The following is a 26,948-nucleotide window of genomic DNA, read 5'->3' as shown; positions in this document are numbered from 1 at the left end:
GGCAGCGGTACAAGCAAGTGCTGTGTCCTCCCACACGCTTCCAGCTGACGTCCCTCACCTTCGCTGCATGCAACCACAGGACAAGGTACGTAAGCAAGCAGCATGGTCCTGGGCCTCATGCAGGACAAGGTGAACTAGCGTTTTAATTGAAGCAACAGATGTGATTCTTTAAAGCCCTGTGTGAGCTAAGTTTCAAAACCTCATCACTCACAATAACTGCAGAACTCTGATTCTCAGAGCTGTCAGGGAGAGCCCTCCCTCTGCCGGCATGACCTGCTTCTCTACCTCACCCAACCTCCCCTTAGGCAGACGGATGGACGCCTCTTCCACGTCTTGCAGCTTACCTAGGAAGGTGTTCAGCATATTTTCCTCCCGAGCCCCAAAGTATACTTCAGGTTCTTACTTCCCATCCAAACAAAACCATTAGTTTCCTTTAAAAATGGCCCAACAGCACACTTACCCTGTGATACCCGACGTGACATAGTCTTTCCCCAAGTAGTTATAACCATGACGAACGAGGTCTTCACAAACATCCTTTACTTTACTCCCTCCAAACGCAGTACCATAGTGGAATCTGCCATCTAAAACGCCTGCCTTGCCAGCCAGCAGCTCAATTAACTTTCCTACCTGTGTGATGGGAACAAATTAGGTGAGCACCACAGGAACTTTCTTTGCTCATTTACCTCTGGTTTACTCTCCCCCAAAGTTTCAACCCCCACAATTAATATTGTGATAAATCGCTCATTTTTTATTGATATTTTATTATGAGACAGACTCTATTGAAGAGCCTTGACACACGTGTCCTAACTTCCACTGTTATTTCCTCAGTTTTCATATATGCAAGCTCAAGTACAGAGCTTAAGCAACTTGCCCAAGGCCATCCTGCAGGTAGTAGGTGGAGCCCTGATGACCAAAAGGGTCAGCCTGTGGGGTTCCCTGCACTGAGGATGACCTCTACCATGACACTCCAGAAGTGCCACCGTGTTCCTTGTGTTCTGCAGAGGACGGTGGCCCAGAACTGACAGGGAGGAGGAGCCTGTCTGTCCTGCAGGGGGTCAGCTTCGGTGTTCCATCATCTCCACTTACTGCAGCTAAACTAACTGCCTGCTTTCTTCCTTCAAAGCAGGGCCTCTGAAAACCTGAAGGTAACTTACCGTCATTCTCGATGGGAAGCCGTGTGGATTCATTATGATGTCCGGACAGATGCCAGAATCACAGAACGGCATGTCTTCCTGGGGGACGATCAAGCCACAAACACCTGGGGAGAGATTTCATACCACGAAAAGCAGGTTGGCAGCAAGGAAGAAAACAGTGCTGAATTGAGATCACCCTGCTGCTATCTCTATTTCTACTGTTCTAAAATCTTCCCACTGTCTCCATCAAGAGTAAAAAGCAATTTTCAACAATCCTGCTAGCCAAGAGTTCAAAAATGACTCTCCTTGCAGGAAAAACAGAAACAAACAAAAACCAAAACAATAAAAAACAAAAGCACTGCAGCCTGCAGACTGACCCACTTTCGGGGAGCACAAAGGTGGCATCCGGCGGCCTGCTCCGGAGGGCGGGCCTGCCCTGGCCGGCTGCTGCCTCTGCTCTAATGAGCAAGTCATCAGCGAGTTGATCTTCCAGGTTCTGCACCCAGATCACAGGCCTCCAAAATTCTGGCCATCAGGCACAGAATGACTGAGTAAGACAGAGTGTAAGGTGTGACAAGAAGCACCTGTGTGGCTGACGTGGTAACAGGCCTACCTGTTGGCTGCAGAGTGCTGGCTGAGGTCGATGAGCCTAAACTGCCTTAAAGAATTTCAATTCTCATAGCATGTTAGAAAAGAGATCTCTGACTGAACTTGGGAAGAGGAACAAGAAAATTAAACAGCACACCATTCTTGGAGGCTAGAAGTGGAGTTCTAAGAATGGAAACAGAAGAGAAAACTCGATCAGCTGTAAGCACTCTACTGAGGTTCTTAGGTTTACTGTACTGTGGTGCTCAGCAGTGCTGACTGGACGGCACTGGGACACTACATAGTGTCTTATTATTCTCATTTGGGTTCCTTGGGAAGAGGAATAGGGGTAGAATTTGCATTACAAATCATCTAATTTAGCAGTAGAAAACTAGTGCACAATGGCATTACACTAAGAAAAAAAACTCTTTTCTCTGTGAAGTTATCAACTTCTGTACCTACTGAAAAACAATGTTCATTCCTCAGTTTGTCCTCTAAATAGCCAAACTATTTTGCTTTTTAAAGATTAAGTTGAATTATTAGTAGTAGTACTTGTATTACAGTGCAAGGGATCAAACCCCAGGCTGGCACAAGACAGACAAGTACTCTACCACTGAGCCACACCCCAAGACCCTCAAACAACTTTAAAATCTGTGTGACTTGCTGCAGTCATAGACAGCTGAAGTCAAGGAAAGAATGCCGCTGGCTTATTTGATATTGGTTATTAGCGTTCTGATTCCCAGTGGCTGTCAAGAGGATGATAAGTTGGCTTGTTGACTTGAACACTAGAGTGTATACTTACTCTAATTGACATTTCGGTCCAAATGGTTTTATTTATTATTATTTTTTTACATTTTATTTTTATTTATTTGAGCAAAAGAGAGAGGAGGAGGGAGAATATGGACATGCCAGGGCCTCTAGCCTCTGCAACTGAACTCCAGATGCATGTATCACCATGACTTACATGGGTACTGGGGAATCAAACCTGGGTCTTTAGGCTTCACAGGCAAGTGCCTTCACTGCTAAGCAATCTCTCCAGCCCAGTTTTATAAGGGTATGTGTGGGCTAGGGAGATGGCTCAGTGGGTGTTTTCCATGTAAGCTTAATGACCTGAATTTCAATCCCAAGAACTGCTAGCAAGTCTAGCTAAATCGGTGAGCTCCAGATTCAGTGAGAGACTCTGTCTCAAAAGATACGGCAGGCAGTACTTGAGGAAGATACTTGATATCAACTTCTGTCTCTAGACATACAGATCACATGTACATGTGTCCACACAACGAATATACCCACACACACACACTAAACTTATACACACAACTTTAAAAAAATTTAAGCATTTTTAAATAAGGATGTGTGCTTTTCTATATGAAGAACAGTCATTTGGTTCATTTTATTTCAAATTGAGCTATAACAGGTGAGAATTTAAATCAGGCAAGTGTGTGATCCTCATCTTCCCTTATTCACAGGAAAATTATCTGACAAAACCCTAGGGCTACTGGGGAATGTACTTTGAAAGAGATCAAACTGTAAAGCTAGGTGCACCAACACCACTGTGGACAGTGAATGGAATGTTGGAAGTGGCCATCCATACAAGGGGCCTGAACGGGATGTCCAGACAAGAGTGCATTTTGCCTGGTGCCGAGACAGAGTCCAGTGATTCCTCTCAAACTCAAAACCAAAGCAAAAAGGCACCCCCTTCGGCTGCAGCTCACTGGGGGTGGTGGCCTGGGCTTGGGAGCTGCTGCCCACCCTGCAAAAGGAGAAGGTGAGAGAGAGCACACACAGGAGGTCCCCGCATGGGCGCAGAAAGCATGACATGCACACTGGGGAGGGGGGTACAGAAGATTGGCCTTTTCTTTTTGGTTTTAGCTGACATGTTTAATCGGGAAAATTCAATTTCATTATGTTATTAAAATGAAAGAGATTCTCAATTCTGAAAATCACAATCCAGTAATTTTATCCTTCAAATCTCGTTAATATTTACTACAGAACTTCCTTTTGGGGAAGCTGTTTTTTTTTTTTGTTTTGTTTTTGTTTTGCCCTTTTCTATCACTTTTTGTGAAAAAATATATATATACACAAGTAGCTTTTTTTTCATTCCATTCTTTGGCTGTATCTGAACCAAGGGCACCTGTAAGCCAAAAATTAAATCTTCGCTAACTTAAAATTACTTTAGGCTCTGAAAACCCTTTTATATGCCAAGATGGTTCCCATAGCAGACAGCCCTGTGTTGTTTGTTTTGTGTGAAAGTGAATGATAAAAGATCCATGAAATCGACACAGAAAGCCAGAACAGCAGAAAGAGCCGAGGGCTCTCCATCACCGCGGCTTCTACCCTCTGCTGACTTGTGGAACAATGGGAGCTACACATCCAACTGCAGATCTAACACAGCTGTGCATTTCATTAGATGAAGAGCACTACTGACACAAGTAAATAATTAACTTATTCTGGTCCGCTGACTGCGCTTATGAGACCAGTCATAGCTGACAGATTTTAATACAAGTTAACACAAAGAGGCCATAATGAGCTTAGAAGTTAAAACAAAATATTTAGACAGAATTTGATGATCTTAAATCTCAAATGAGACAGATGATTTTTTTTTTTAAAGTTTGCATCTTACTGAATTCATTAGGGGTAGAAAGAGCTCTCAATCTTAGGACCACACTTTTCTCTCTTGCTTTCTCTTCTCCATCTCCTTTTCTTTCCTATGTCTTGGTTTCAGAAATATTCAAATCTTTTATCAGAGTTGAAAAGCTTCCTTGCTTTCTAATGAAAAATTAAATCCTTTCTAGCCTCAGCAACTACTGAAAGTTCTGGTTGCTCTCCTTGAGCACTGCTTAAAAATGTAAATGACATGCGGGAGGCTTCCGTGCGCCAGCGCGCCCCTGGAAGCCTGCAAGGAGGATGGGCTACAAATAGAGCGCAGCCGATGCGCACTGTTGTGGGACAGCTACTGATTCATATTTTAAATGCTTACACAGCATTTCAGATTTTAAAGTGAAGTTTCACCCCCTGGCTTAGGTTGATGTCTCCTTGGCAGCAAAACGCAAACACACCAGTTTACCATGCCCTGGGAACATCAGATGCACTCGATGGGGCCAACCGAGAATTGGAACTTTTAACAAATACAAATCGACCAGGAGAAATGGAGTCTGGGAAGCTGTGAGCGGAAAGGCCTGGCACGCCTGGCTCGGAGCACTGCTCCTTCGCCACTAGTGTTCATTGCAAGCTGGACAGAGGCAGAACTCAGGGAGTCCAAAGAAGTCACAAGCGGGTGCCAGTCCCCTTGCGGGCCCCAGTGAAGACTTTGCTACCTGTTTCTGTGGCTGTGCAGAGTAGCGCAGACATGATCGAAGGATGGCTTTGCCTAACACAACGTCCAGTGCCTTACGAATGAAACTGCGACGAGAAGCAGCATCTGACTTACTCAAAAGTTACTCGGGGCTTGTTAAAAGCATTAGTTTTAGCCAGGGGTGGTGGCACACACCTTTAATCCCAGAGAACTGTGATGGAGGCCAGCCTAGGATACCTACACCAAGACCGTGCCTCAAAAAAGTACAAAATTAAAAAAAAAAAAAAGTGACAAACATTCTAGCACTGCATGGAGCCAGGAAAGCAGACGCTGACCACAGAAGCATCTTGAACTCAAGAGCTGTTGTCTTAAATCCCAGCACATGGGAGGCAGAGGTAGGAGGATCACTGTGAGTTTGGGGCCACCCTGAGACCACATAGTGAACTCTAGATTAGCCTGGGACTACCTCGAAAAACCAAAAAAAGAAAGAAAAAAAGAAGGGGGGTTTGTTTCCAATGTGACTTTAGTGTGCTGATGCTGACTAGAAAATGTTTCCTATCTGTTGGTGATCAAGTTAGCCATTACTAATCACACACTGTGTGACAATACTGAGGAGGCAAGGACAGAAAGAGGAGAAGGGCCTCAGCTCGAGAGAGGGAGACACAGCCTATGAGACTCATGTTGGCACACTCACCTTCCCACGGAGGAATGTTCTGGATGACACAGCGCGCATCAGGCAAGAGGTGGACTGTGCTTACACTGACCGCACTGTTTACACAGCCTAACGCTGCACTGAAGAGGAAGAAATGATGCTCTGCATCCATTCTAGAGTCATGATACAAAAAGAAGGTGTGTGACCCTACCAATGCCCAGGGTTCATGAGGCTTGTGAATGTCAGGAAATAACCCCTGGAGAGTGCACATCTCCCTGGATCTCAATTCAGTGGAAGGCAGGACAGTAAGGACTCAGGCAACTTTAATTTGATGGGGTCCAACAGCTACCACGTGGGTGGGGACAACACTGGCTTAGGTGGAAGGAACAATGATGAGCCTTAGTAGTTTGGTCTTTATAATGGGAATAATTAGCACCTACCTCAGGAGGCAATTGTGTTAGGAGAGCAGAGGAGCTAATATCTGAGAGCTACTTTATGGTGTCTAGAGCACAGGCTGCATGGAAAGGCAAGGAATTATTATTATATGAGAAACCTAATTACTCTCAGCAGGATGCACACTAGCAAAGCAAGGAGATCAACTTAATGAACCACGCCAGAGCAGCGCCTGGAACTTGGGCTGAGGAGGCTGGAACCCGCGCTTCTCACTCGTTGTCCAGGTACCCAACATCATCAGGACGCTGTCGCCTAATCACAGCTACCCAGGGCCAGGGCCTGCAGGTTTCTAGTGGGAAATAGTTTGCTTCTGATGAATACAGTGCTACATGGGGCCCAAGATACAGCTAGAATGCTTTCAAGTTTGACTATTCTTATTAAGCAAGAAATGCTTTGAATACGCCCCTCTGTGGGCCTTAATGCATTCTCAAATGGTAATTTCTAAATCAAAATGTGAAGCCTGACACAGGTGGCTACTCCTTTCTTCCATTCCCCTTTCCAGTTATCGAATTAACCTTTTCCTTTTCACACCACCACCTTAAATAAGCCCAAGAGGGAGAGGGGAGACAAACACTGTTGAATCATAGCTTTGTGCTGTGTTGAATCACCCTAGATCTATCACATCACTTGCCATATACCGGCTGACATGATTTTAATTCGGCTCGTCCTTACATGTTAACAGATAAATAATGCATAAGAAAACTTGATTAGCTTTCTTATTAAAACATCACTCTAAATGAGAGGAGGCGCTAGAAGACAATGGAGTTTTTACATGGCTTTCCCAGGAGCAGTTGAATGGTTTGATGTGATAAATTTGCATAGTCTGAAGCTCACAAAGGGCTGATTAATTGAAACCCTTACAATGCTCCTGGAAGCAGCTATTGTAAAACAATAACCACAGGAACTTTACAGAACACACATGGCTGGCTGTGTCAAAGCTTAATAAAATGTGTTGAAGCTACACTATTTGGAAACAGAATTGGAGATTTTTATTCTGGGCCATAAAACACTAAATAGCCTAATTTCAAAGCTTTAGTTGGATATTTACTAGAAGGTCAGTGGGTTACAGGCGAGCTATAGAAGTTCAAAATCTGTTCTTAAAAAGCAAACTAAATAGTCTTTTTACAATAAGGTGTCTATTATGCAAAATTATTTCTAATATTAACAAGTTGCCGGAATTTCCTTTTGGACTCAAATTTTGTGGAATGCTGTGCATCCCACACCTTATTTTGGGGCTCACAGTCCTATTGACCCCCTGCTTCCCCACCCCATGTAGAAACTTCCATTCAAACAGGATCAGGCAAAACAGAGAGCCAAAGACACCCAGATCATTGGACGCTTCAGCCTGGCAGAGGGGATGTGACATGCCATCGTGAGTGGTCCCGGTTAGGGTCTTCTCACTCAGAGACAGAAGGCCGCAGAGAAAAAAGCACGTAACAAAGGAAGGTCTGGCAAAACCAGAACTTGTTAATAAACTTCTTTTGCCGGGCACATGAAGTGACATTTTCTTCTTTTCCACAGCCTCTCTAGTACTGTATATGGACATTTTAATGTGTAGGACAGTCAGGGTAGATTTTCATTTCTTCTATGAAAAATATGTCATCAAAATTAAAAAAAAATTAATTTAGCAGGTAATTCAATAAATTTTATTAATGCAAAATTGAGGCAAGTTATCTTATAATGGGACATTTTTGGGTAAGAGAGTCAAAGCTGAGTCTTCCAGAAAATTCCTATTCATAAATACTTATGAATCCTTATGAACCAAAGATGGATGCAGAGAACCACTAAGTAAGAAAACGCCACTGTGATAAGATGAGGCTTCACTTCAGAGCAAAGGCTAACTGCAGTCCACTTAACCTGCTGCCTGGCCTTAGAGGATCTGGGAGGGAGTCACTGAAGAGTGTATGCCATTATCTCAGATTTGCAGTTATTAGAAAGCTTCTGTTTACCAGGACAAACACACTGGCTCAAATACAGTGTTTCCTCTGCTTAGGAACACCACTTGGTACTGCGCCTTGTTCTGCGAGCCAGGGACCTTTGTTGGAGGTGCTAATCCTTTCTCCCAGAAGAGACTGAGAAATGTTCTTTCAGAGAAGTGATATATTGCTTTTTTCCCTTCTCAACATCAAAGGAGCTCATTTTTTCCTTGCTCACTGTGAATGACAGTAAGAGGATATCTGGAAATATAATAATTTGCTTTGCCTGAATACTGTGATGAAACTTCACTTGGGAACTCCTTAGTCTGATGTCTGTCTGTCTGTCTGTCTATCTATCTGTTGAAAAGCTAAAAACAACAACAAAAAGACATTTTTGAATATATGTACTAACCATCACAGAAAACAAGTCTCAATGTAACACTACTTCATGAAGACTTCTAGCAAAGCTACAGAGCCTCCAGTGCTCTAATGCTGATTTCTATTCTGACCCCAAGTCTAGCTTCAAGCACGATCTCAACCAGCATCCTGTGTGACTGTCTCTCTGCACCTTTAACTCTACAAATATGGCAATGAAAGGATATGAGAGAACACAGCAGGGCACTTGGGACCCACTTCTCCCTCTGCAAAGTCCTGATGCATGAACCCTTTGCGTCATGGCTTCACCCCAAAATTCTTAGAGCTAGAATAAAACTTCAGGGTTTTCACACTTCCCATGCATGTACAGCAAGTGATTTAGTGACTGAGCCTGCTCCGGAGCTCCCGTGACAAGTGGACTAGGGACCAAACCACACTTCCCTTCCTTGGTAACCAAACACACAACACACGCCCAACTCTGCTGTTGAGAAGGTAATCACTGTATAACCAGAAAGGACGAGCTGCTGTCGAGATTCTCTCCAAAGCTCCTCTTACTGATGATAATGCAACTGACCTGGCTGAGACCCAAAGGCAGGCTGCACTTCATGAAGATTCTTTGTCCCACATCAGGGACATATCAGGACCAGGACTTTCTCAACTCTACAACACATGGAACCCAGAGTCTGACACCGGGTCTCTTCTCCACCTTGTTCTTTGACACAGGGTCTCAGTGAAGCCGGAGCTCACCAATTTAGCTAAAATACTTAGACAGCAAACCCCAGGGATTCTCTGGTCTCCACCTCCCCAAGCTTGGGATTACAGGTGTGTGCCACAACGCCCAGCTATTTACATGGGTGCTGGAGACCCAAACTCAGGTCCTTATCTTGCACAGCAAGTACTTTGCTGAGTCATCTACCCAGCTCCCATGACACCATCTGTATAAAAGGCTTTCTCCTTCCGCACTGGATCTGCTTTCTTAGTCCTCTTCCACTTCTCAGGGTATAGGAGGCCAAATGGCTTAGTGGGTGTCTGCCTCATCTTCGGCTGTCCTTCTCTGACCAATTCAGTCTTCGCGCCTCACCACTGCCATTGCGGAAGTGGCACGGCCTTTCTTTGTCCTGCTCATCCACTCGTCCCGCCTCGGCAGTCTTCTTCAGGAGCTCTTTCATCACGTGAGGCACACAACTGCTGCTGCTGGACTTTTTTTTCACATTCATTTCATTTAGCTAGTAATTATCCTGCACCTTTGAAGTGATCATGCTGGAGTGGGAGAGACACTCATGTTCTGTGAGACTTAATTTTCAAGTCTTCTCTAATGGTTGGAGAGGTGATTTTAAGAGGTATTAGGCACAGAAATGCAATCTGCACATTATACACAAACAAAAGGAATTCCTAACAGCAACATTGTCTGAGATATAATCAGGCAATCTGTAGGGCCATGTCTTTTTCTGAACACCAAGAACAACAAATTTATGCTGTTCTCAGGCACAAATTTTTTCTGTTCCCTGAATACAACAAACTTACTAAATGCCTCAGGGATTCGGTCTTCAAGGTTCTTTCTGCCTTAGAACTTAATTCTCCTCAACTTTTTGTTTGGCTGGCTTCTTTTTACTACGCTTCAGTTCTCAGCTCTGAGACTGCTTTTGAATGTCAATCTCAAGTATACCTCCTATGCCCAAACCAGTCTCTTTACTTAGCCGTTATCACTACTTCAATTGACTATTGTATCCATATTTTTGTTTACTTCCAGGAGAGTAGATATCCTGTGTGTCACTCTTGTTTTACTCTTGTGTATTTCCAAAATGTCCATTGGTGCACTAAAAGCTCAGTAAATTGTCAAGTTACCAACCGAAGAAGTTGAGATGATGGAGGCCCATGTTCTCCTGTCATTAATCTCCAGTTCAGTGAAACACAAAGCTGCTTGGAGATGGGCGCCATCTTTGCCAGACTTAAAACCACAGCCACTTTGGCCTTTTATCTATGTCTCTCTTCCTCTCTCTCTCCCTCTCCCTTTCTCTCACTATCTGAGGCAGTCAGCTAGTCCCACTGATTGTTCCTCTCTGTTGTATCCATTTTCTTTTACTTCTCTATCGTTGTCCTCCAAGTTCAAATCTCACCTACTCTCCAGGCTGCTGGAGAAGAGCCAGGAAAGAACTGACAGTACCTCACCTTTGCTGACTGACTGCTTTACACCACCATTATACCCACCTGTAACAACCCCTTGGAAATACTTCCATTTCAAAGACAGGGGGACCACTCAAGGTCTCTACCTATCTGTTGCCCCAACCCCCCACCCTCTGCTTTTTCAACCTCAAGTCCTTCTTTAAACACTGAAGACAAGGTGACTGTGAAGAAAAGGGGACTGTATCTGTGTAGTATGGCCCACATGACAGGGAAAACGGGTAAATCAGAGAAAGTGTCCCTCAGATTCAAGACAACAGAATGGTGCCACTAGGAAGCAGGCTGCTCCAGAAAGCAATGGGGCCTCCCTGACAGGCTCCCGAGTATGGAAAACCATCTGCCAAAAGTACTCCAAAAGGAATCCTGGGCTGTGGAGATGGCTCAGCAGTTAAAGACATCTGCTTGCAAAGCCTGTTGGCCTGGGCCCAATTCCCCAGGACCCATGTAAAGCAAGATACAAAAAGACCACATGCATCTGGGGCTCATTTGCAGTGGTAAGAAGCCCTGACTCACCCACGCTCTGGTGCTTGCGCTTGCTCTCTGCTCACAAGTCAACCAACCAATTAAAAAAAAATACAGGAATCCTCACACTGGGAAGATGGATTAGACAAAACTTCTAAAAGGTCTTTGAACTCTATGAGATTCCCATCCACAATAAAGTAAACTTTATCAGTAATGATTTTTACCATGCAACTTAGTAATGAAGTATACAATCTTTTCGCTGATTTTTTTTTGTGCCTCAAGGTGGTCAGTCAACTTCTCATGGGCACTGGCATTCATCACTACCTCAAATTACTGAGTCCATAACAATTCCTTTTTATCCCTTTAGAGAGCCCAACACAGTCCTGAGTGTGCAATGGTGACTTGCATATGAGCAAATCATTTTCTGGCGCCTGTCAAATAGGGAGGTTATTGTTTGCAAGCTGACATGGAGCGGGCATGTGTGTTTAGTTATTGTGATTGGAAAAGCTGCAGGGGACGTGTGGGCTGTTAGGGCTGGGAAGTGCTGTGGCCTGTGGTATGTGCTGGAAATGTGCCCCCGGTACAACAGTGTTGAGAGCTGGGCCCTTATGCAGGTGGTTAGGTCATGAAGGTTCCGCCTCATGAATGGATTAATGCCGATTATAAAAGTCTATGAGGTCTAGTGCACAGAAAGCAGAGACAGGTGGACTGCTGTGAGTCTGAGGCCAGCCTGGGACTACAGAGGGAGTTCCAGGTCAGCCCAGACTAGAGTGGGACCCTACCTCGAAGAGAAAAAAAAACAAAAAACAAAGCCAGGCCTGGTGGCACACACCTTTAACTCCAGCACTGGGGAGGCAGGGGTACAATGATCGCTTTGAGTTTGAAGCTAGCCTGGGACTACAGTGTGAGTTCCAGATGAACCTGGACTACAATGAGATACTATCTCAGAAATTAAAAAGCAAAAGTCTGTGAATTCTACCTCTTGCTTTCTTCTCTAGCGTGCGACTTTGCCCCTCCTCTGTCTACCATGAAATGATGCAGTAAGAAAACTGTTAACAGATACCTATTAGTTACTTTTCTCAAACTTGTAAGTAAATACTTGATAAGAGCAGCCGAGAACATAGTCTGTCAGGGTGGGAAAGCCTGGTGGCAGGAGCAGGGGGCGGCCAATCACAGTCAGGAACCGAGTGATGAATGCTGGGGCTCAGCTCATGCCTTCCTTTCTGCACAGCCCAGGAGCCCCAGCCCATGCTACCCACAGTTAGGATGGGTCTTCCCACCTCAACTTAATCTAGAAACTCCCTTACAGACAGGCCCAGAGGTTTATATCCACTGTGATTCAAAACACCATCAAGCTGGCAAGATTAACTATCACAGACGTGAGTGAGCCTCTTGGCCTTAATTTCCCAGCTTCTTGAATTGTAAGAAACAAATCCCTGTTCTTATAAATTGCCCAGTTTAGGTATTCTAGTCATACCAGAACAAATTAGATTAAGACATGGGGGCCAGGTGTGGTGGTACATGCCTTTAATCCTAGCACTCAAGGGCTGAGGTAGGAGGATCACTGTGAGTTCAAGGCCAGCCAGAGACTACAGAGTGAACTCCAGGTCAGCCTGGTCTACAGCAAGACCCTGCCTTGGGAAAAAAAAGAAAAAGAAAAAAAAAGACAAGGAATTATCTGTCTTAAGGGCTAAAACTTTTGGTGCCATTTTGGATAAGGCATTCCATTTCCTCTTCTCATTTCTCCTTCCTTCCTTTCTCTCCCTCCCTTCCTTTTTTTCTGTGGTACACAGAAAAATCCCAGGTGATATCCTCAGGAGCACTTTTAGGCAGGGTCTCTCACTGACCTGGAACCCACCAATGAGGCTATACTGACTGGTCAGCAATCCCCAGGATCCTCCTGTCTCCACCTCCCCAAGGATTACAGGCACACGCTTGTACATGCTTGACTTTTATAGGGGAGTTGGGGATCAAACTCAGGTCCTTGTGCTTGTAAGGCATAATATCCAATGGCATCAATGAACATTAAGATACTTAATAAATATTCCACCAACATACCAAGTAAATATATTATATGCAGAATGGGTGCTCTGGGAGTTGTAACCTCAATGAACTTGAGATATATTTGAGCTACCTAGAAAGACTTTCTGGGTATTTAATAGCAACATATACAATTGCTTTAATAAATTTATTGGGATGTTTGAATTTTTAGGGTTTTCTTCGTAAGTGAAAAGAACTTTATAGTCAATATCATGTCTCGTGTGTCAAATGGTGACATGCAAGGCAAAGATGGAAGTGGCAAACCTCAGTTACAACATCTACCCAGATGAAAGATTAACTATGGCCTAAGAAGATAGTTCAATTGGTAAAGCGTTTGCCTTGCAAGCATAAGGACCTGAATCCAATCCCCACAACCCACGCAGCATGCCAGGTGTGACGGTAAATGCCTGTGACTCCAGCACTGGGGGACAAAGACAGGACAGTCCTAGGGGCTCACTGGCCAGTCCATCTAGCCTAAGTGGTGAGCTCCAGGCCCATGAGTGAGTATCTCAAAAAGCAAAACAAAACAACAACAAGAAGCCAGGCAGACGGTGTTACTGAAGATAACACCTGGAAGAGCTGGTGGTGGGAAAGAAAAGCACAACAGGGAACTATTTTGTTCTTGGTACCATTCAGTAAAAAGTAAACTAAAATAAAAATCAACCTCTCTACAGAGAAAGTGCAACAGTCTTGCTGTCACTCCTTGTCCTCAGAGTCTCTTTACAACACAGCAGCCAGAACAGGTCAGGGTAGCAGAAAAAGGCACTTGCTTACAAAGTCTGATAGTCTGGGTTCAATTCCCCAGCACCCACATAAAGACAGATGTATAAAGTGGTACATGTGCCTGAAGTTCATCTGAAGTGGTAAGGGGTCCCTGGCATGGCCATTCTCTCTCTCTCTCTCTTTCTCCTTGTCAAATAAATAAATAAAAATATTAAAAAAAAAAACCCTCCAGAACTAAAAAGATATACTCACTGGCATAAAAAGAGAATACATCAAATATAAAATAGAAATAGAAATTGAGTTTAAAAAACCTACAAAACAAAGCTGATCAAGCTTCTTACAGAGGAGAGAGAGAGAGAGAGAGAGAGAATGGACAATGGGGGCGCAATAACAGCATTATGAACCTGAACTGAAAGATCTGGCATCTGACTCAAGAGAAGCCAGAAAGGGTATGGGAAAAATGAGGAGGAAGTTGCCAATGAGATAGAATATTAAGAAAATGTCCTAGACTTGAAAGGCATGAACTAGACCAGGAGGGTACACAATCACGCAGTATAAAGAGTGAAAGAAAGGCCTATGAGATTCCACTCCACGATGATACTCAAGAATTTAGTGACAGTGCAGTTACATGAGTGAGGTCCACAGGCACTGTAACAATGCCATCCAAATCCTTTGAGAAAGCTTTCAAACTGGAATATTATATCCCAAAGTACAAATCAAGTTTGAAGATAAGATGTTCATATATAAATGATCTCAAAATATTTATTTCCCATGATCTTTTCTCAACAATTTAATGAGCCATGGCCAGGGGCTGGCAGAGAGGAAAAAAAAAAATTATGCGTGAAGTGTAAAATTTATGTTGTTAATAGTTCTATGTCATTCTTTCTACTATTCTGTTAAAGTTTACACTTCTTGTTTTTCTGTTGGTTTGATTCCATTTATGCCTCCCACCAAGCTTTGCAATAAATATGAAACTGTAAGAAGAAAGGACTATCAGGGGAATATTGGCTAATAAGAAGGTTTTTACCCTTGGATTAAAAACCATCTGGAGAAAGAAAACCAGTAAGACAAACTCCTCACTCCAAGTGAAAGGTCACCTGCCTTGGGAGGACTTCCCTCGGTTCTGAGAGACATGTAGTTAGAGGTCCTAAGAGTAAACAGAGCTCTAAACCCATGGTCTCAGGTCACAGCGTGTTAGACAGCTCTGCTGTTGGTGAAGGTTATCCCTATCATATTAACACTGTGAAAAACTGCTACCACACAAAGCCTTTCTGACATTTCACTTGAGAGAGGCCTGTGTTTGCAGAGCTTCCTAGTAAGTGGGGTTCATTTCAATAGCTTGGCCTTGTCCAAGCATGTAGAGGAACTCACATGGTGTGCAAAAAGCAGCCTGAGGACAGTCACCCCTCAAAAGGAGAGAAGCTTGTTTGAAGGAGGCTTAAATCCACTAACTTATTTACTCAGGTATTTGACCATTACCAAGTACCTGGCCAGTGTCTGCTACAAGAAGAGTATATCAGGCTGGATGGAGAGCATAAGGGTAAGGTTTCTGCCCTCAAGAAGTCTAGTGGAGAAGGACCCAGCAGATAATCATGACATGTTTACAAATCTCCAACTCTTTGCACAATATCCTAACGGAAGAAAGATAAGAACGTGGGCTTTTTTTAAGTTGAAATTGATTCAGAATGGGATACTCTTACAGTATGAAATTTTTGTAAAGAATGTTTACTTTTCTAAGATGTCAAGTTTTGATCTTGTCTGAATAATATTTCAAGGGAGACAAGACCATATTAAATGAGGCTACAGTTACCACGGCTACCCCAGAATAACTCAGAAGCACCTCTAGAAATGGCATGAGCAAGAGCAAAGGAGGAAATGTTTCACTGTACAGAGCTTATTCTCACTAACAAGCTCAGAGAACACAAGAACCTCAAGGCAGTTAAAAAATATTGATAGAATCATCTTGCTTCTGTCTACTAAACTAAAAATGCTTTTGATGAAATGCTGTTAGCTCAGTCTGAAATACTTTCACTGGCAGAATGACAACCATGGCTGGATTTATCTGACTAAACTCTAGTATTTGGTACATCTGCTTGGCAAAAAGTTGAAATCAGCATAATAGGCAGTTCTTGTTACACTAATTCATGAACAAGACACAACTTAATTCAGAAGCAACGGAAAGAATCAAGGTTGAAAAGTAGAAGAGACACATCTCAGGGAAGGAGGGGCTCCAGAATCCATGCCCGCTGCTGCCACCTCTCGAGCAGCCACTGTGCCACGCCTAGCATGGACGGTCCAGCAGTCAGGGTGGCCTGGAGCCTAGTCAGAATCTTGGACTGTGAAGCCACGCGGCCCAGGTTCAGAATTCAATTCTGCCACAAAATGTGTGGCCTTGGGAAAGCTGTTGCTCTCTGTGCTTCTATCATCATTTGTAAAATGAGGATAATGACGACAGAGAGCGCCCACTCCCCAGCACAGTGTGATGCAAGTGAGCAAGGCTGTGTAAAGTGCTGAGGTCCCGGCCAGGCAGTTAGTGCTAAAGAAGGAAGTATTGCCATGCTTAAAGCTCAGCATCCACGCCGAGACAGGGAACCCTGGATAAACTTTCCATTCTTCAATACTATGCTCACTGAATAAACCAACGTCCTACTGAAGAAAATGATCTTATTAGTAGTGGTGCCATGCTATGTGTCTTGAAGAAAAACAAAGCAATACCATAGGTAGGTGACAACCTGAGCAGCAACCCTCAGTGAGAGGAGTTCGCAGTGAGATCAAGTGTCTGAGACGGAGCGCCACACAGTGACCTCTGTGTTGGGAAGTCGGGAGACCTGCCTCAGATACCAGCTCAGCAGCCAACTGGCTATGCACTCCTGATTGGTCACTGAAAACTCGGCTCTGAACTTCAGCTGTTCAATAAACAGACTGACAGACAAAGGACTTTCTAAGCTGACATCTGAGTGAGCCAGCAAAACAACGTGGTCAAAAATGTGCTTTTCACAAGAAAAAAAATCATAAGCACAACTATTATTATCACATGTACTACAATAGGTATTAATATCTGGATTATAATTTGGGGCACAGAATCAAATAAACTGGTAAGATAAGCAATTCTACCTCATATATATATATATATATTTTTTTTTTTTTTTTGGTTTTTTCGAGGCAGGGTCTCACTCTGGCTCAGGCTGACCTGGAATTCACTATGTAGTCTCAGGGTGGCCTCGAACTCACGGCGATCCTCCTACCTCTGCCTCCCGAGTGCTGGGATTAAAGGCGTGCGCCACCACGCCCGGCTTACCTCATATATTTTTAAATATGTTCAAATATAAACAGGTTAATCTGAGAAATAAAACATTCATTTTGATAACAATGTAATAATTTTCAAACACCTAGAGTAGAGAGATGTTATGGAATATATCATATACGCAGTTAGTCAGTTCTTTAGCACATATAGTTTGTGAACTGGCTGAGGAACCAAACAATTACCTTTTTGTCCGTGACGGCTGCTGAATTTGTCTCCAATCTCTGGCCGTCTTGTTTGTCGCAAAAGCATCTTGATCAGAAAAGCATCTTCAGCATTGGAAGAGATCATCACCTTTTCAATGTAGGAATCTGTCGAACCTTTGTAGCTAACATGGACAGAGAAAGTCACTACAACCATTTTCAAACTATTGTCTGTGAACTTATCATTCACATACATAATATTCTATTAAATCCTACCACAACATATTTTGACATTCTCATCTTGTGCTTTGAAAAGGCACTTTCATTTTAAACATTAAATTCAGATTTTGCACATGCCTTTAGTCCCAGCACTTGGGAAGCAGAAGTAAGAGGATCGCTATGAGTTCGATGCCACTCTGAGTCTACATAGTAAGCTCCAGGTCAGCCCAGATGAGAACGAGACCTTACCTCAAAGAAAACTTCAGATTTTATTATTTCCCTTTTGCACTCTTACACATTTATTATGAGGTAGTCCTAGCATAATTTAATCCTCTCAATAGCCTTATATTAGTATTACAAATGCCCAGAGATGCTGAGACTCTTGTCCTAGGGCACCTGCCTCATGGATTGGAGCTGGGATTTGAGAGGAAGCCCGTCAGATCCATCTCCAAGTTCTTAATCACTTTTGCAAATCCTTTAATCCTTTTACATTACCACATTTCACCACATCACATCACATCACGTCTCATCACATCACACACTGCCTCTTAGGTGCTTTCAGACAATGGGCACTATGAAGACTGTCCTAAGTCAGATCCCTGCTGGCCCATAATACACAGACATCCAAGGAACACATCTCCTGCACAAAAGGAGTTTGCATCCAACAAGGAAGATGGGAGAATGGTCAAGCTGTCAGTAGTGTGAAGACCAGGAGAGGCCCAGGGAGATATCAACTGCTAGGAGCTGGGATGGCAGTGGTAGCCGAGACAGGAGGAGTGTCAAGCACTGTCACAGAGGTGACCAGGCAAGGTAGATGGAGCAGCCTGACCAATGCAAGATGGCCAAACAAGGACAGTATGTCTCAGAGAGTAAGAAATGATTTTCTAGAAACATGGGCCTGCTGTAAGTGCAAGGTAAAGGCCAAAGACATACTGAGGGTGCTGAGGAAAGACTGTGAGGGTCTCAGAGGTCCAGCCCATCCCTTCCCACATGTAATATTGTCATTCAGAATTTACTCAGTTTTCTTAATGAAGTTATACAGCCCAAAGTCCAGAAAAGGTAACTTATAATTGTCCCCATCAGTTCTTTTCAACCATTCCATGTCTTACCAAGGCACAGTCAATACCTACGTTATGGGCACATCCTTGTACTGTGGTTGCTGAGGCACGTTGCTTCCTTCCAAGGGAATCTGAGTTACTGTGGGCATGGACTTGTTTACGAGCACTTGCTTGTTCTCTACCTTCTCACCTAAGAAAAGAGAAGGTCAGTAGACACACTGTTACTGTCTGTGTACAATGCAAAGATCACTGGGGCACAAAACTATGTGGTTAGACTTGGTTCATCTCATAGTGGAAGCAAGAGCTCAATGGGGTCAAATGCAATTTTGTAAGCCACTAAAAAAATCAGCTTAAAAAAATAGTGTGAATAGATGAGAAACAGAGTTAAGGGTCTACATAATCAAGCAAAACACACTTTCAGGTTTATATATGTCTTCGTGTGTTAAGCCAGGTTTGGACCACTTCTTATCTACAGGTATTTCAATCATGTTGCCTTGGACAGCGACAAAATAACAACACTGCCCTGTGCTCTTGTCCACACTGACCTCAGTTACCAAATTCCAAGTCACCTGCACAGCTTCTGGCCTTGCTTAGAAAGCATTCTCCACATTCTCAGTCCTTGCCCACCTTCAGATTTCAGCTCCCTTTCTCAGTAGATTAAAACTTCTTATCATAGAACACTTGCACAACTACCTAAATGATTCCCTAAGCTATGCAATTGGACTTATACTTGTGTGATCCTTTGCTCAATGTCAGTCTCCCACCCTTCCCTGTTAGATCAATGGAGTGAGGGCTGTGTGCTGAGTCACATCTTTTAAGGAAAGACGATTCTAAAGTAAGACTAAGATGCCATCAATTAAGAAATATCACAGGCTGAAGAGATGGCTCAGAAGCTAAGGTGCTTTCCTGCAAAGGCTAACAAGTCAGGTTAGATTCCCCAGTTCCCATATATTTAAGCCAGATGCACAAGATGGCGCATGCATCTGGAGTTTGCTTGCAGTGGCTGGAGGCCCTGGTGAATCCATTCTCTCTCTCTCTCTCTCTCTCTCTCTCTCTCTCTCTCTCTGCTTGAAAATAAATAAATAATTGAAAAAAAAGGGGGGGCTGGAGACATGACTTAGTGATTAAGGTGCATGCCTGTGAAGACTAAGGACCCAGGTTTGATTGTCCAGGTCCCACGTAAGCCAGATGCACATGGTGGCACATGCATATGGAGTTCGTTTGCAGTGGCTAGAGGCTCTGGCACACCTATTCTCTCTCTACCTCTCTCTCCCTCTCTATGACTCAAATAAAGAAAGGGAGGGAGGGAGGGAGGGAAGAAAGAAAGAAGAAAAAAAGAAGAAATACCAATGTGTGGTGGTTTGATTCAGGTATACTCCATAAACGTACGTGTTCTGAGTGCTAGGTACCCAGCTAATGGCAATTTGAATTTAATACCCCCTGGAGGCAGTGTATTGTTGGGGGGGAGGGCTTATGGGTGTTATAGCTAGTGTCCTCTTGCCAGTGTTTGTCACACTCTTCTGTCGCTGTTATCTATCTTATGTTGCCCAAGAGATGACGTCCACCCTCTGTTCATGCCATCATTTTCCCTGCCATCATGGAGTTTCCCCTCGAGTGTGTAAGTCAAAATAAACCTTTTTACCCACAAGCTGCTCTTTGGTCGGGTGATTTCTGCCAGCAATGCAAACCTGACTGAAATACAATGCCAGGTGTGGTGATGCATGCCTTTAATCCCAGCACTTGGGAGGCAGAGATAGAAGGATCACTGTGAGTTTGAGGCCAGCCTAAGACTACATAGTGAATTCCAGGTCAGCCTGGGCTTGAATAAGGCCCTACCTCAACCCCTCCCCACCCCCGCCTCAAAAAAATCATAATGTACAGAAAGTTTGGAAAGAGAATCACTAAAAATGACCATCCAGGTTGAGTTGAGACAGCGGTATTACAGGTTGTTGTTTTATGTTGTTTGCCAACTAGTCAGAAATACTGTTGAATAACTCTCAGAATTGCAAAAAGGATGCATTAAAGTTTATTATGTTTTAAAAGCTTTTACCTGGAGAACAAATGCCATCTGCATCTAAAATTTCATGTCGCCAGATGGGTTTCCTCGTTGCAGCATCCAACATGGGTCCCATCACCTTATCAAAAGTCTGATTGGTATATCGTTTCAATGTACATTTAGCATTTTTATATACAAGGCAACGCCCAAAGCCTAAAATGAAACCCAAACTGGTAAGAAGCACTAGTAATATAAAAGAGAGAATATGCATTTTATGCTATTTCAAAAGTCACCTTGCATTTCCAGAAAACCCCATGCTACTTTGTAATTTGATAATCTAGGACTAGCAAAAAACCAAGCAACAATCTAATAACCTGGACAGCAAGCGCACCATTTTCCAGCATGCTATCTAGGAGGTCATGTTGGAGGAAGGTGAGAGAAATCTATGAGTGACACAGCCGCAGAATAACAGAATCTAAAAGAGCCTTAGAAATCAGCTGGGTAATCCTTCTCTTTTACAGGTACTCTCTGTGAGTCAACTGCCACAGTCTTCCAGGAAGTTGGCAGAAGAACAGAGAACAAACCAAGTCCATCAACTCCCAAGCCAGGCCCTTGGTATGCAAACCTTGGATGTAAAGTTCTCTAAGCCTCCCTGAAGAGTTTTCCCGAGTTTTGCACTTATGGTTAGACCCAAGAAAGCACACAAATAAACAGAATTTTTTCCCTCCACATTAAGAGAGAAATAAAAAGACACAATTAAGGCTGGGGAGATGGTGTAGTGGTTAAATGTAGTTGCTTGCAAAGCCTGCTTCCCAGGGTTGATTCCCACCATCTAAAGCCAGACATGCAAAGTAACGTACACATTTAGATTTCATTTGCAGCAACAAGAAGCCCTGCCTTCTCACACAAATAAATAAAAACATTATTTTAAAAGACCAATCAGATGATTTTGATAGGAGAGATAGTTTACTTCTTTCTTAAAGGTTAGTTTACTTTATATTTTTTGATTGCATTAGTCTGGTGGACAAAGGAACAGCTGTGAAACCAACATTTTAAAAAACATGCAGGGGGGCTGGAGAGATGGCTCAGCAGCTAACGGTGCTTGCTTGCAAAGCCTGATTTCCCAATACCCACATAGAGCCCGATATACAAAGTGCACATGCATCTAGTTTGTTTGCATTGCCAAGAGGCCCTGGCATACTCGTAGTCACTCTCTCTCAAGTATATATAAAATATAGAAATTATGCAAATCGGGGCTGGGGAGATGTCTCAGTTGATAAAGTGCTTGCCTTGTAAGTGCGAGAACCTAAGCTTGATCCCCAGGGATGGCAGCCTGTGCTTGCCATCTCAGTGCTGGGAAGGCAGAGGAGCCCTGACTGGCCAGTCAGTCTAGGCGACTTTAAGCTCCAGGCCTACTGGAGACCCTGTCTCAGAAGAAAGGTGGATGGCAGCTGGAGGGAACAACATTTGACCTCCACACACAAAATAAACAAAATGGACAGTAGAAAAACCCTTGGAGAAGACAAAATATTCAACTACTAAACCTTGTAAAAAAAAAAAAAGTGGGGGTGGGGAGGGAGGGAATTACCATGGGATATATTTTATAATCATGGAAAATGTTAATAAAAATTAAAAAAAAAAAAAAGCTGGGCATGGTGGTGCACGCCTTTAATCCCAGCACTCAGGAGGCAGAGGTAGGAGGACTGCCGTGAGTTCAAGGCCCCCCGAGATTACATAGTGAATTCCAGGTCAGTCTGGGCCAGAGTAGACCCTACCTCGAAAAATTTTTTAAAAAAGCCAAAGAAAAAAATTAAAAAGCTACCCAAAAAAGGTAACGTTAAAAAATGTTATTTCCAAGATTCTGTGGCTATATTTCTTTCTTTCTCCCTTGGCCAGTCACTTTAAACTAGAGTCCCACGCTTACCTTTTTGGGATACAGTGAGCTGTGGCAGAGCCACCTGAGTACAAAATGTCTCAAGAATACATTACCAGATATGGCTAATGAAATTCATGAATGACGGGGAACCCCTTCATGAAGGACTTCTCACCCAAAGGAGAACTCTTTCAAGTAGTCCGAGAGTGTGAGTTTAGAAAATCAAGAGAAAAAAAAAAAAAATCAATGGATTCCCTAAGTCTCAGTGCTTCCATGTGGCTTTTCTGAAACTTGAAAGACTATGGGATGGACTAAACTCTGTCATCGCATGGTAGACAAGGACACCCTAAGTCTTCGATTAGTTCTTAGTCATCCGGTTCCAGTACACTGCACAGCCATGATAAAGGGCAGCTCAGAGCCAGCTGGTGTGCGAACATCACACAGCAGCCATTAAGTGCTGTGCGAATCGAGCTGCAAGCAATGAAACACATTCTCTTCTCTTCTCAGAGCAAATGAATATCTCATCTACAGGTGCTGGCTTCAGAGCTACGGGACAGTTCTGTGATCACCAAACTGTGTTGTAGTGTTTCTGACAGACATCACAGTCTTCAGACTTCCAGGCAAATGTTACCAGTTAATCAGGAAGGAAAATAGCTAGTTTTAAAACATGGCTGTTATCATTTAGAGGGGAAAAAAGAGGCATAAATTAAGTGCAGCTAACATTAATGCCAATGACACATGTCTCAGAGCACTATTATGGCTGCCTAGCAACTAGAAAGGGAAGGGGAAGGCATCGCGGGCATGTCTGAGAGGAGAGAGATAGATCATAAATAAAGAAGCCGGCCTGCAGATCAGGTGATGCAAGCTGGTCACAAAGTGGTGGTCTGCAGGGCAAATGGCCAAGCAGCAGACAGAAAAGCACTTGTGCAAGCAAAGGTCTGTCCGCACTGCCGCCTTCTGTTGTTGGGCGAGAGAGAGGCGCCCTAGCTCGCAGGGTAAGAAGTGTAGTAAATAACCCCCACCTGGACACTGCCGCTGCCCTCACACAGGTGGTGTTGAATATATTACTAAACATGTTTTAACCCTTATTTCATAGACTTCCTAGTTCCTGCTGGAAGAGAGACAAACTCTTACATATTTTTCTCACTGAAAAACTCTATCAAGTCGCCAATAAAATAATACAAGAACAAAAGGGTCTGCTGCAATAAATTAAAATAGGTATTAAAAATAAACAAATGGGGCTGGAGAGATGGCTTAGCAGTTAAGTGCTTGCGTGTGAAGCCTGAGGACCCTGGTTTGAGGCCTGATTCCCCAGGACCTTTGTTAGCCCGATACTAACAAGGGGCGCACGCATCTGGAGTTCATGTGCAGTGGCTGGAGGTCCTGGGGCGCCCATTCTCTCTCTCTCTGCCTCTTTCTCTCTGTGTCTGTCACTCTCAAATAAATAAATAAAAATAAACAACAAAAAACCTTTTTAAAAACAAACAAACAAAGCCAACACCAAGACGTAAGAGCTTCTGGCTTGTGCACTGTAAAATTCAAACCACTGGCACTGCCATTTTGTCACCAAGTGACAGTCACATTAATCATCCACTCTATCTAGCTGCAGAAAGTACTTCCGGTGTTGGGCTCTGGAGATTCACTCACCTCTGTCCAGGGAGGCCTTGTTTAGGACGAGAGCATCTTCAATGTCATAGCCACTGTAACTCATCACAGCCACAGTGGCATTCTGTCCAGCTGGCAGTTTCTCGAACTCTATCAACTCGATGGTTTTTGTCTTAACCATGGGCTTTTGTGGATATGCTAACAGATACATAAGCGTGTCGATCCTGTTCCGCTGGTTATATCCAATGGTACCTTTATTGATAGTGGAAAAAACAACGTCCGCCATTCTTTCATGTAAAATAACCAGGTAGCAATAAATTTAAACACGTTAGCTGAGCTAATTAAAATGAAGAAAATCCTCGGGCCAAGCATTTCAAAAGTAAAACCCATGTGCAGGCTAGTGACTTTTAAAAGCAAAATTTTAAGCTAATACTTAAAATCCCACAAAGAATCAAAACCACAATCAAGGTGTAACAATTTAATTTCAACTTGTTGGACATAGAATTGATCCTGTTTGAGGACTTTTGCTTGTTACTAGTTAGCTTTGTAAGGCAGTCCACAAATCTGGACTTGGTTCTGTTAAGCTGGGAACATTCTCTAGGACTCACAGGCAGGGGCCACACAAACATACGTTCCAGGTAAACATAAAGCAAAAGAGAGAGGGACAGAAAGAAGGAAGAAGAATCCAAGCAAAGGCAGAGAAGGGTAGATTTGTTAATCTGTTGACTAAACAGCTATCAAACATCACTCTACTCCGTGTCAACACTGGGGATAAGTGAGGAAAGGCCAGGTCCCCTCTCCTAAGGCAGGGGCACATCCAGTCAGGATAGGTTCCTTCATACCTGGCAGTCAGCGCTTCCCACCTGACTGGTCCCTGGAAGGGTATGCTACCAGGTTACCTTCAACTGGGGTGAAATGTGAATGTTAATCCTTTCTTGTTTCCTTTAAAACACCATGGAAGCCAGGTGTGGTGGCACACACCTTTAATCCCAGCACTGGGGAGACAGAGGTAGGTGGATCTACATAGTTAATTCCAGGTCAGCCTGGACCAGAAAGAAACCCTACCTTGAAGAAAAAAAAAGTGTGTGTGTGTGTGGGGGGGGATTTATGACCTGTCTAAAGAGAAGTCTTTCAGTATTTTAGGCTTGTGGACACACAGTTGAGACCAGGCATGTTTTGTAGTTGAGGTGGTATGGGGACTACTGAGCCCCATTCTCCTGGGCATTTGCTTCCCCATGAATGGCTGAGGAGGTAGGAAGAGATGTGAACACTATGAGAAAGGCGAAAGCTCTGTCCCTCCCAAGCACATGGCCTCCCAGTAACATCCACCAACACCCAGTGCCACTCCATGCCCGAACTTTGCAGTTACTTCCCTTAACTTCTCAAATTCATGCGACTACATCAATGGTACGGAGGAGGTCTATAGTGCAGTGAGTGAGCACCTGCCTGGTGCGTGCAAGGCTTCCCCCCAGTCCAAAAAAATAAAGAATAAAAAGAGGCATTGAAGAGGTGGCTCAGTGGTTAAAGGCACTTAAAGTCTGAAGGTCCGGGAGAGATCGCCCATTACCCACACAAAGCCAGCATCTAGTTCGTTTGCAGTGACAGGAAGAAGGCCTGGCGTGCCCATTCTCTCTCACTTCTTTTCCGCTTAGAAACAAATAATAAATAAAAGTTTTTTTTTTTTAAAGGAAAGAAAATGAAAGAAAACAAGGGTGATTTTAATTCTGGGCTGAAAATCATCTTTTCAAGCAGCACAATGATACGGTGCTCATTGACAATAATAAAATCTGTAGGGTGCACCAAAGAAATTCACCTGCACAGTGCCAAGCACACAGATACTTAATAAATGTCCAGTGAACTATACTGAAGGATCTCACTATACTTTTTATGACTTTTGTAGTTAAATTTCTACAAAATTCATCAAGATTCAGCTGAAAAACAATAGCCAAACTGAACCTCATGAACTTTCTTTTGAGTCTGTACTATAAACTGCTGATTGATTGGTGATATTTTAATGCTTGATGGTCTGGGTTCAATTCCCCAGTACCCACGTAAAGCTAGCTGTACAAAGTGGTAGACACATCTGAGGCTTAGGTCCTGGCACACCCATTCTCTTTCTGTTCCCTCTTTTTTTTCCTGTGTTTACAAATAAACAAATTTTTAAAAAAAGATAATCCCAGCACTCAGGAGGATCACTGTGAGTTCAAGGCCACCGTGAGACTACATAGTGAATTCCAGGTCAGCCTGAGCTAGTGAGACCCTACCTCAAAAAAAAAAAAAAAAAACCTCCAAAAAACACTAGTGGAACATACATGTACATATACATTTCTAGGAGCACTATAAACTGGAGGCTATAGTTCAGTAGAAGACCGCCTGCCTAGAATGCACTAGGCCCTTGTGTTTAATCCCTCTCACCACAAAGGGGAGGGGCTATGTATGTATAAAATAACCAATGCAGTAAGTTGTATCTTACTTCTATGGCCTGAGTTTAATGTGACTACAGTCTCCAATAATTTTATTTACTTACTACCAAAACCTAATTTTTCTTATGAACCCAGTTTTTCATAACTTTCTTAAGTCATAATATGGACAACAAGGTATACAGCTGTAGGTAAAACAAGAATGAGATGCATTTATTTAAGGTGGAATAGAAAAAGTAAGGATACATTTCCCTCTCTCCCTCCCTTCCTATCTTAATCATTATCAAATGAACTTCATTCCTTTAACATAGAAAAACTACTGAGTTCTGACAGACATACACAGCTGAGAAGCCACGAAGAGCAACACCCGAGTATGTCCTTTTTTAAAAAAAATCATTTTATTTATTTATTTGAGAGAGAGAGAAACAAAGAGGCAGAGAGAGAGGGGATAGGTACACCACGGCCTCCAGCCACTGCAAACAGACTCCAGACATATGTGCCACCTTGTGCATCTGGCTTAC

At 43.3% G+C, this 26,948-nt stretch overlaps 1 protein-coding gene across 1 annotated transcript in view; it reads right to left on the bottom strand.

The window, feature by feature from the left end:
* Polr3b (RNA polymerase III subunit B) overlaps positions 1 to 26,948 on the bottom strand; it is a 108,286-nt gene that overhangs the window by 10,111 nt on the left and 71,227 nt on the right. The window contains exons 20-25 of the mRNA XM_004650238.2: positions 24,050 to 24,259; positions 20,584 to 20,742; positions 18,606 to 18,723; positions 17,299 to 17,441; positions 1,155 to 1,258; positions 461 to 627 (exon numbers count right to left, since the gene is read on the bottom strand). Of these exons, the coding sequence (XP_004650295.1) occupies positions 461 to 627; positions 1,155 to 1,258; positions 17,299 to 17,441; positions 18,606 to 18,723; positions 20,584 to 20,742; positions 24,050 to 24,259 (901 nt within the window). The remainder of the gene's footprint in view (positions 1 to 460; positions 628 to 1,154; positions 1,259 to 17,298; positions 17,442 to 18,605; positions 18,724 to 20,583; positions 20,743 to 24,049; positions 24,260 to 26,948) is intronic.

Source organism: Jaculus jaculus, chromosome 6, assembly GCF_020740685.1.
Source record: "Jaculus jaculus isolate mJacJac1 chromosome 6, mJacJac1.mat.Y.cur, whole genome shotgun sequence".
Taxonomy (NCBI): domain Eukaryota; kingdom Metazoa; phylum Chordata; class Mammalia; order Rodentia; family Dipodidae; genus Jaculus; species Jaculus jaculus.
Note: the sequence above shows the minus strand (reverse complement) of the source record. Positions and strands in the feature narration are given on the sequence as shown.